The sequence below is a fragment of the Centroberyx gerrardi genome, chromosome 5 (genome assembly GCF_048128805.1).
Source record: "Centroberyx gerrardi isolate f3 chromosome 5, fCenGer3.hap1.cur.20231027, whole genome shotgun sequence".
NCBI classification, from domain to species: domain Eukaryota; kingdom Metazoa; phylum Chordata; class Actinopteri; order Beryciformes; family Berycidae; genus Centroberyx; species Centroberyx gerrardi.
The window spans coordinates 23,283,685-23,294,679 of record NC_136001.1 but is presented as its reverse complement, the minus strand read 5'-3'; the positions used below and the strand labels follow the sequence as shown (position 1 = coordinate 23,294,679).

At 42.6% G+C, this 10,995-nt stretch overlaps 1 protein-coding gene across 1 annotated transcript; it reads right to left on the bottom strand.

Annotated features, from left to right (window-relative positions):
* Window positions 1–226: 226 nt before the first annotated feature.
* Window positions 227–10,333, bottom strand: LOC139920721 (matrix remodeling-associated protein 8). The gene is made up of 12 exons (XM_071910789.2): window positions 10,201–10,333; window positions 8,394–8,420; window positions 7,907–8,212; window positions 7,314–7,415; window positions 7,020–7,150; window positions 6,712–6,891; window positions 5,997–6,138; window positions 1,721–1,879; window positions 1,590–1,614; window positions 1,410–1,495; window positions 1,254–1,325; window positions 227–1,153 (listed from the first exon to the last, which is right to left on the bottom strand). The coding sequence occupies exons 1-12, from the start codon at window positions 10,250–10,252 to the stop codon at window positions 1,131–1,133; spliced, it is 1,305 nt and encodes a 434-aa protein (XP_071766890.1). The 5' UTR covers window positions 10,253–10,333; the 3' UTR covers window positions 227–1,130.
* Window positions 10,334–10,995: the final 662 nt, after the last annotated feature.

Below are 10,995 nucleotides of genomic sequence, written 5' to 3'. Positions count from 1 at the left end.
CTCACTGCGTTGACAAGGAGACCCCTCACTTCTCTGCAGTGATCTCTCTCTCTATCTCTTCCTCACAAAAGTATCATGGCCTCTGAATGGATTATGACAATGTTATTCTTTTACATTTCATCATACAGTTACTGCATTGTTGCCAAACAAATCTCCTGTCCACTTTGAAACAGTTTCATCCATTCAAGTTCAACTGACAATGACATTTATAACATTCATAAACTCATTTGAATACACAGCCTAGCCTATGTGTCTCTTCTTACAATTTAGTAGAATAACCAACTATCAGTCAAAAATCAGCTCGCAGCATCAAAGTTTAATATTTGTAAAAAAAAAAAAAAAAAAGAATATTCCACACAAAACAAAACAAAAAAATATGGTCATCAAAATAAAACATCTTCACAAACACAGCTTCATTTTGCAGTTAGCATACAGTCAGTCATAGCTTACAGTAAGCAGTATAAAGTATACTTTGCTGTGCAATAGACATGGATAGTGAGCAAGGAGGTGCTTCAGTCCGATCAGTCAAGCAAAGGTCCCATACATGAGCAAACATATAACAACAAAGTAAAAATCAATATCCATTTCCCTTGAGGAGTAACGATTGAAGCAATAACTGCTAATTTATTCAATTGGAGATGCAACTGACTTAAATTGTATTCAGTTTACCATGTACAGATTAACAGACCTCTTATTCTACACAGGTATATTGGTTTGGACTCCCCTCTGGGTGGTGCTGTGGTGCTGTGCACAATGGACTTGTACCCTCTTTTTAGTTTGATCAAGCAAAATGGAAGAAGATAAAACCCATTTTTGTTTATGTAATACTGACGTGAAGTGAAAATATGAGGCCTCGTACTGTGAGTTGTCTTTGAGCACTTTTCTGCATTTCACTACAATACATTTTTTGTCTGAGAAAAAGGGAGAGACATGACATTGATTTAGTCTCAGTCTCTCTCTCTCTCTCTCTTTCTTTCTCTCTCTCTCTCTCTCTCTCTTTCTCTCTCTCTTTCTCTCTCTCTGTGGCTTTCTTCCCTCCAGAACAGAGGAAAATGTGGAGGTGTTTGGTTTGGAGCGCAGCCTCTGGACCAGCCAGTGGCTCCATCTCATTCTCTTTCTTTGTCATGCTCTCACTTCCAAAATTTCTCCATCTCTGCAAGAAACAAAGATGAAATTGAAAGTGAGGAGAATAGAAATGGGAGATAGTGCATGATAGCTGACTGTGTGTGTGTGTGTGTGTATGTGTGCGTTACCTTTATCAAGATCAATGACTTTAGGTAGAGTGTTCATCTGGACCTTCTCTTTCAGTAGGTTGTTCTTGTAGTCTAAATAACACAGGAGAAAGTTACAAATACTCCTATAGACAAGACACACACTACATGTCACACACACTCTTTCTTCTAACTCACCGAGAGCTCTCTCCTCCCGGCTGCACGCCTTCACCTCAGTCACATCCATCTCAAACTCATCACAGCTGCTGTGACTTCTGTTGGACCTATCACAAAGAGAGAGAGAGAGAGATCTGAGTGTGTGTGTGTGTGTGTGTGTGTGTGTGTGTTTGCATGTGTATGTGCATTTACGGTGCTCACCTTATAGATGCCTGTGGATAAAACTCTGAAACACAAAAAAAAGGAGAGATGAGATTAAGAAAGAGACAGATGACATCCATTCAGTGTAACATCAGCTGTAGTCAGACAGACTGAGGGGTTGCAGCTCAGACCTTTGGTTCTGCGTCGGCGTGTGATGAGAATGATGATGAGGATGACGAAGGCCAGGAGCAGGAAGGAGGTCAGGACGTAGCCCAGCGGCAGCAGAAAGTGATGCCTCTGGTCGGGCAGAATGACATTGATGACTCGTGGCGACTCGGCCTTGGTGGTGTCTGAGGAGCACAGAGATTACAACAGTCAGCATTCATCATTCCTCTTTCCATCACCCTTTCTTTCCCTCCCAGCCTGCCTTTCTTTCTTTTTTTAATTTTTCTTAGAACAAAGTAAATAGGGAGAATAGAACAAAGTGTTGTCATATTACAATTGTAATAAACAAGACCAGTCTTGGCATTCAGCAGATGTACTTAATGGGTTTTCAAACACCTGTGTACACAGAAGCAATCCCCCAGTATTTTGTACACTTTTCATTTTTTAGTCTTAGAGAAAAGGTAAGTCTCTCCATGCAATTCATTTCATTTATAATCTCCAGCCAGTCAGTCTTTGTTGGAGGCTCTTTCTGTTTCTTAAGTATTAAGACTTTCTTACGAGCCACTAGGAGAATCTTGAGAAGATATTTATCCTGAATCTGAAATATAATCCAAATATAGTGCAAGAAAAGAGCAGTCAATCTCCACCCTAATTATATATTTTATTTTTGCTGCCTCTTGCCAATACGACTGGATTGCTGGGAAAGCCCAGAATGAAACGGTCAGCCACGCTGCATTCAGCAGATACTTTGGCTCTGCAGCCATGGCTGCGAATACTTCAACTTGGGGGTTTTGAAAAACCGCAACACATTCTTCCTGTAAACATGTATTTGTCCATTCTTCATCTGATATCTCTGAGTTTGATCCCTTCTCCCGTTTCACTTAAACATGAATCGTTGAGTGGTTCTTACAGGATTGTACACTCGTATGTAATATAGTCTTGAAACCACTTTTTTTTATTGCAATTACCTTTATAGACTGTGAATATACTGACCAGGTTGGTTTCTAGCTCCTCTACATGTTTTATGTAATGGTTTGACTTATTGTTACAGGCTTTTGATTTGGTTCTTCACAGATCTGCGTGGTAAATAAGGAAGGATTTTAGAGGAGGAGCAGCAGGCCGCTAACAATCCCTAATGTTAAACACCAGGGGGTGCTCTGCTCCTTCACCATTTACTTCACCTTTTCAATGTGTGAATAACAACAAAGGACATAAGAATGTCTGTTTGGGAATCATCAAAACAACTATTAAGACAAAGCACATGCATACTGTCCCTTTCTAACTTTCCTAACTTCACTTTTTACCATTCTTAGACACCGAAGACACCAACAGAAACTTTCCACACTATTTCTTGTACTATTCCTGTGTTGGTTTCTGGAGCATTCAGTGGTGTGTGTTTAATGTGTGTTTGCAGTGGCAGACTAAACGTAATGCTGGGAGATTAACATATGCTATCACCAGCAGACAGAGATTACTCTCTAAGGCCCAAGAAAATTCTTTTGTGTCTGTGCACATCTGTGCGTGTGTGTGTGTGTGTGTGTGTGTGTGTGTGTGTGTGTGTGTATATGTGTGTGATGTCACGTAAGCTCTAGCATCTTGTAAATGGTTATATGATCCTAATATTTCTTTTTTTTTGTGTTGACATCCTGTTACATGTTGTTTCCTGATTGTAAAAAATGCTTAACACATTTCTACAGTAGTGGGAAATTATCAGCCAATCAGCATTAGCTGTGTGCTGTTTTGCTGAGTGCTGAGAAGCAGAGGGGCAGGGAAGCCTGGTTTCATTTTGCTTCATTAAAAATGTGCAAGGCAAGAAGCAGCTGCGGAGCGCAGACTCCACGTATTTGAGCCAAAATGAGATCCAGACTTAAAGTCATGCTGTGATTTACTTTTCCTGGCAGTGAAACACAGAAAAAGGAATGGAGGGGAAGTGAGGAAGAGGAGTGAAGGAAGGATAGAGTTGGGTGGAAAGGAGGAGGAGAGCCAAGTGAGAGGAGGGGGATTGTGAGATGTTTCTCCAGAGGCCTGGCTTACAAAATTAAGCTAATATACAGACCTAGTAGCAAGACCTCGTCCAGCACAGTCCAAGCACATGCTCTCAAAAACACAACCCAAACACCAACACATACACAGCCCCATGTCTGCCATTTACATCAAAACATCATGTTCATTAACATAACAAACCCTGTGATCCTTTTGTTTTGTTCCAAGCCCCTCTCGCCTGACGCAAGCCTCTGCCTTATGGGAACATGTGTGTTTGTGTTTAGACTGGCTGCCCCATCCTCTCCTGCCCAAACTGTACTGAGAAACGAGTCTAGTGGGAAGGAGGGAGGGGTGACCTACATCTCTTATTCCCCATTTCCAACAGCTGACTCCTCGCCCTCTTCTTTCTTTCTCTCTCTCTCTCTCTCTCTCTCTGGCTCTATCTCTCTCTGTCTGTCTCTGTCTCTCTCTATCTCTAAATGTCAAACTGCATCCCTCCTGTTCATCCCTCTCCCCATCTACCTTTCAGTCTGTCTCTCCCTGTTTCCGGCCAGCTGCTGTGCAGATGAAGCACGGGAGCGCGCTTCCTGTTCTTGTCCATAAGCGACCAAAGAGGGTTTCTCTTTCTTTGTAAGTAAAAGCAAAAGAAAAGAGCGTGGAAAAGCCAGAAAAGCCGCGGAAAGAGGGAACGAAAAGGACGTGATGAAAATAAACACACCAAAGCCATGTGGGATCTTCAGAGCGAGAGAGGAGAAAAACAGAATGAGGGCAAGGGCGGAGGGGAGAAGGTGAAGAAAGAGTGAAAAAGTGCTGTAACTCCTCTAGAATGTCCCGCGTGAGCCAAAGTCAACAGGCCAGCAGACAGACCAGATCAGAGGGGAGCGGGGCCAGAGAGGGCAGAACAACCGACTAAATACTGCAGTAGGCCATCAGTGAGGAAGATATGGCATTATGGAAACTGTACAAACATCACTGCTGTGTCGGTTCTGCATCTTGTTTCTAAACAGCATAATCCCCATGGTGCAGTCCTACCGCATTATTGGGGCTTGGGGAGCGAAGGATTAATAGTGTGGGCAGCGCTGGCCTACAGTCTACCAACTGTATCCGAGAGATTCCACTGAGATTAGATCAGTCTTGGCTTGCACAGGCACACACACACACACACACACACAGACACACACGGACTTGGCCACAAGCAATTCTCATTTCTAAACCAACCCTCAATGATTTTCCCACATTTATACACCAGCCATTATCGGCTTTGCCTCATCAGTCGCACACTGAAAACACACGCATTAAAATTTCTCTCATTCTCCAAGAATGTGAGGTAGGCCGGCATGCCATAATTATGCCAATCCACTCTTCTGTCTGCTCCCCTCTTTCTTTCTCTCTCTCTAATATGCACTCAGAAGAAAGACAAAGCGGTGAGAAATGTGTGCTACAGACAGTGAAGAAAAGAGTATGGGAGAAAGAGAGAGAGAAAAACAGAGATAAACAGGAGGCGAATGCGGTGAGTGGTATGCAGACCAAAGAAGGGACTGGTTGATGCACTAAAGACAAAAACAGACCCTCAGACTGAACCCAGACACACACATGCAAATACACACACACACACACACACACAGAGAGCACACCTTCACACACACGCACACAAAGAAGAAAAGCAATAAAAACAGAGTGCGTCTAGTGATTCCATGAGGATGAAAGAGCCGTGGCATGGAGGTGCGTGCCAGGGGAAACTGGAGAGAAGCTGGTTGAGAAGAAGGTGATAGGCGATGAGGGTGAGGCTTAGAGGGCTGGGTGGTGGGGTGGGGGTGGGGGTTTGGGAGGGCTTTAGAGGTCTGGCATCAGACGAGCTGACAATGCAAGAAAAAGTGCTCATAAAACAAACAAGAAGGGGGTTTCTTCCCTGCTCCTCTCATCTCTTCTACTTCTTCTTCTTCTTCTACCGCTCTGCTGTTTGGAGAGTTTGAGGCGGAGAAGAGAAACGCCAAGGATGTTTGAGGACAAGATGAGGGGGGACAGGGGGGCGAGAAAATGAAACAACAGATGGCATTTTTCTCCTAACTGTTCGCATGATAATTCAAACCCACTAAGTTACAAAACATCCTCTCTGCTAAGGCTCTCAGAGAGGGACAGAGCGTGTGTATGTGTGTGTGGGTGCGTGCATGTCTGTGTCTTTTTGTGTTTGTGCGGTCGGGTCGAGATCATGAAAGAAGGTGCTGGTCTGTGGCAAGCAAAACAGTTCCAGACAAGCCACACTGTGTGGGGTTTGTAACAGAATATGTGTTTGTGTGTGTGTGTGTGTGTGTGTGTTACCTTTGTCTTCATTGGGCAGTGCTTTGGGCGGCAGGGTGGTCTGAGGCAGCGGTGGTCCTACAGTGAGCTGGAACTCTCTTCTCTCATGGAGACCGCAGTAGTGGTGGTGGAGGTGGCAGGAATACAGTCCCTGGTCCGTCAGCTGGGAGTGGGACGCATCAAGTTAAAAACACACACATACAGTACATACATGCACACACACACAGATGTAGCTTTAATACAAGTCCCATGTTTCACTTGTGCATGACTGATACACTTTTGCTCCACCCCAAAATGGAATTGTTATGCGAATAAGGATTGATTTTCTTTTTCTCAGGAATCAGAAAGCATAAGTAATGATCTGTCAATAATGAAACAGCTATTCAATTCTACTTTACAACTTTAGAAAAGAATGGAAAAGGATGGATTACATTACGAGTTGCTGCAGTATTAATGAAAGATGAATGTGTGATGGGAACACTGTACACACGCACACACATACTCACATATACACACACCATTTTGTAAATAATTTTACCCAAAGCGCCTGACATTATGAGTGCATACATTTTTAGAATGGATGACCCCAGTGGGAATTGTATCCCCAACCCAGGCAGCGGTAATACAGGATCTACCCATTGAGCTATATAATGTGGACTTTTCTGTTACTCTCTCCCATCCATTATACACACACACACACACACACAGACACACACCCCCACACACACATACACACCTGTAGATCAGATATGGCAAGTGAGAAGTCTCCCTGTGCGAAGGCTTGATTGCTGATGTTCATCTTCCTCTGGACGAACAGCGATCCGTAGCTACGCTGTTCCCCCGAGGCGTACAGGTCCACCAGCCGGTCAGCGCGGTCGTGCCGGACCCCCGGGGCCTGCCGGTCCCAATGGACCACCTTCATATCAACAAGGAAGAGACAGACTTAGTTATACAGTTATATTCTTCAGTCAACAACAACAGCAGTCCCTCTAAATTAAGAGTGAGTCTAGACCGAGACAAACGAACGTCCGAAGAAGTACACACCTGCTGCTCCTCCTCACTGCTCCCGTCTGTCCACACGCTCCGTCGGTTGACGCATGGCAGCACCACCGTGCTTCCTATCAACACCACATACACCGCCTTCTGTCCATCCCAGAACCGCTGTTCTTTACGGCCTGAAACACACACACACACACACATAACGTTACATTAGAACTGCACAGACATAAACCGAGTTTAACTGGAAGACTTTCATGGTAGTCATATGCATACTACTAATGTGTTACTTTGTGCTTAACTCTGTTCACATGCTGATATGAGGTACAGCGTGATTCTTACGTGATTTGGTGATGTTGAGTTGCACCCTGATTGTCTCATACAGGTGGCAGTAGTGATGGTGGAGGTTACAGGAGTACAGGCCTCTGTCATTCATAGTCACATCTATCATCCCATGTGGAAACACAAAAAATGCAAACATATAGATATATGCAATGTTCATCCAAAATTAAGGCGATCTGTTATAATGATGTCTTGATGTCCTAAAAACCTTCCTTTTTAACAGAGCCTTTCGTTAACTTTGTGTTGTTTTTATGCATTGCATTTCCATTTTAATGAGGCCAATCGTTTGTGTTGCCTTTCATGGATCTTTGTTGTTGGTTTGTTTTACCTGTTTTTATGCACTTATTTACTCTGTAGCACTTTGACATTTACTTGTAATGAAAAGTACATTACAAATAAAATGTATTATTATCATTATTATTATTGATGAACACATAAAATCAGAACCATCATGAATGAAACAGGCACTTATGTGCGCCACTCCATTACAACCTAGAGAAGAAATGGCAGTCATACTGAACGACCAACACACAAACAGCTACAGACATGAAAGTCAAAGGAGTTGAGTGTTGAGTGTGACCTCTGCCCTTTACCTCTGATGACCAGGGAGAAGTTCCCATCCCTGAAGGCCGACTGGCTGAGGCTGACCCGGCCCTGGTTGTACGAGTTGTAGATCCTCTGGTCTCCTGCAGAGAACATGTCCGCCACCCTCTCCATGGCGTAGTCTGGACGGGCCCGGTACAGGTCCCAGTGCACCACCCTCTGCCTGTCCTTCAGTCTGTCCCTGGTCCACACCATGCGCCCGCTCACACACTGCAGCACCGCCCTCGACCCAGCGGGGGCGCTCACATTATAACCTGCCACCACTACGCTGCTGCTGCTGTCAGACTGGCCTGACACTGGAGGACAGACAGGGAAGACAGTTTATACATTGTGCACCTATTTCATATGCAACACTGAATATTTTCAAAATCCCTAAAGCGCAAACACACATATAAGCATATAAGCATGCACGCACACACACACACACACACACACACACACACACACACACACACACACACACAAGAGAGAACACACCTGCAGTGAAGAGGCAGGCCACAGGGACTGAAATAGAAACAGTAGAAAAAATGAGTGGGATAATCACTTAAACAGACATACAGTCACTGCTTGTTAGGCTGTTTTTTACTTTAAAAATGTATAACTCTCAGTTGTTGTGGACCCTACCTCTAAATTCAGATTATCATTTAAATCATGTAAATTAAAGTTATCCAAGGTTAATATTTAGAGGTGTGACCAAGTCAACTTTGCTTGAGTTGAGATTACCATGTCGAGTCCAAATCAAGTCCATGTCATTAATGTCAAGTCTCAAGTCTAAATGTAGAACACCAAGTCAAGTCAGAACAGTGTCAAGCATCATGAGTTAGATTTCTATAATCAGTTTCAACTTCAATAAATTCAATCATTCCATACAAATTCAGAAAACAGAATTTAAATTCAGTCGTCTGGTGGAACAAATCTCATCACTTTCAATCTAAGTCATTTACACACAAACACAAGATCTTTTGTCAAGACTTTAGAAACCTTTTCAAGTCATCAAAGTACAAGTCAAAGTCAAGTCCCAAGTCACCAGAACCCAAGTCAAGTCAAGTCTCAAGTCTTCTCTTCATCCATTAAGTCAAGTCTCAAGTAACTCAAATTGTGACTCAAGTCTGACTCGAGTCACAATAACCATCTGAAGCATGTGAGACTGCAGTTATATGATTGGTTCTGCTCTAGACTTGGGTACAATATGGCATACATGGCAATAGCTGATAGCTCACACAAACTTGTTGTATTTCCAGTGTATTTGATGAAATATCAACTCTTTATTAAATGAGTATAGCTTATTTGGAGTTGAGTTGTCCCTGTACAAACTCTTATGAGATCTAGGAGATCATCAACTGAAATGTAAGAAACTAAATATGTCAAAAACAAAGTGGAAAGTTTCCACTATGACTAATATTCATCTTTTGATGTGTGTTTTTTTCCCATAATGTGCTGCAAAGTGAAAAACTGGACTACACTACACTAAGACGTTAGACACTGACTCACTGAAACTCAGTGAACTGGAATGTGTCTGCGTGAGTGTGAAGATGAGTTGGAGAGAGACAGCGACAGAGGGAGCGCATTAACTTTGGCTATAATTTCAACTTCAGTATAGTCAAATAAATATTCTCTCATTTCTGCCTCTACATCTCATCACACTTATGGTGTTTTCAACCATTATTTTAAGCTTTAAATTGCTGCATTTTGAAGTTTAGCCTATGCAAAAAATGACTAACAGAGTAACAATGACTAAAGAACATACTTTGAACCTGTATCTAATATCTTGACAAATCCAAAACCAACATTTTGACACAAACTGAACCTGCAGATGATGCTTCTAGTGGTAGTAGTAGTAGGCCTTATAGTAGTTTAATAGTGGTAACAGTAGTAGTAGTTCAATGGTAGCAGTAATAGTTCAATATGTAATAGTAATGATAGTTCAATAGTAGTAGTAGTAATAGTAGTAGTAGTAGTAGTAGTAGTAGTAGTAGTTCAATATATAATAGTAGTAGTTCATTAGTAGCAGTAGTAGTACAATAGTAGTAGTAGTAGTAGTAGTAGTAGTAGTAGTTCAATATATAATAGTAATAGTAGTTAGTTAGTAGTAGTAGCAGTAGCAATAGTAGTAGTAGTAGTAGTAGTAGTATTGATAGTAGTAGTAGTAGTAGTATGTACATTAATAATTTCTCTCCCGCCAAACCTGCTAATCTTAAATTGTGCAGTAGGACCATGTACACACGCGCGCACACACAACAACAACAATGTTAAAGCAATACTAACCAAACTGCAGGCTACTTACTGTGGATCAAGAGGAGAGCTTGAAAAATGACGTCCTCTCTCTCGGTCTTCATGTTAAAAAGTTAAGTGTAACAATGCGGCTCAAGTGTGGAGACTTGTCAAAGCTGTGCACCTGGCAAATGACCCTGAGCGTCTTCATCCGCAACGACAGCAGCACTTGGTTTGCTGGGATACAGACTGTAGCTGCACATACATACAGCGCCACGTTAGGCTGCGCCACAGAACCAAAACCGTACCAAACTAAACTGTTCCCACCCGGGAAATGAAACCCAACACCACCGGCTTCTCCATCTCCCCTCAACTCCTCTGACAAAACTCACAACTCTTGCTTTGCTCAAGAAAACAAGCGTGATCAAAAGGTCAAAAGATTGCAAACAATTGTTTTGTCCTTTCCGTGCACTTTTACCATCAGTTTTTGAGTTTTGAGCAGCAACAGCACGTATAGCTACTGCCATAAAGTTTTATACCATACTATGCTTTCTTTCTTTGTCTTTCTTTCTTTCTTTCTTTCTTTCTCTCTTTCTTTCTCTTTTCATTAATTCCCTCAGTGGATCCAATTATTTGAGACTGCGTGCGCGAGTGTGTGCGTGTGTGTGTGATGACTGATGGCATGGGCGTAGGAAGCACGGGGGACAGGGGGGACATGTCCCCTCCAATATTAAAAGATGCTTAAAATGTCCCCCTCAAAAAATAAACCACGACATTGTGTTATTTTGCCTTAAACCCTAACCTAATGGCAGAAAATGTCTGAGATTTCATATATCTGCATGCCATAGCAGGATGATTAAGAGTGATA

Bases quoted from the DNA above. Each gene is read 5' to 3' on its own strand.
- LOC139920721 (XM_071910789.2), bottom strand. From the start codon at position 10,252: ATGAAGACCGAGAGAGAGGACGTCATTTTTCAAGCTCTCCTCTTGATC. The intron at 8,213-8,393 runs GTGTGTTCTCTC...TCTGTCCTCCAG, and splicing joins GGCCTGCCTCTTCACTGCAG to TGTCAGGCCAGTCTGACAGC. The intron at 6,139-6,711 runs GTGTGTATGTGT...TCCCACTCCCAG, and splicing joins TTGCCATATCTGATCTACAG to CTGACGGACCAGGGACTGTA.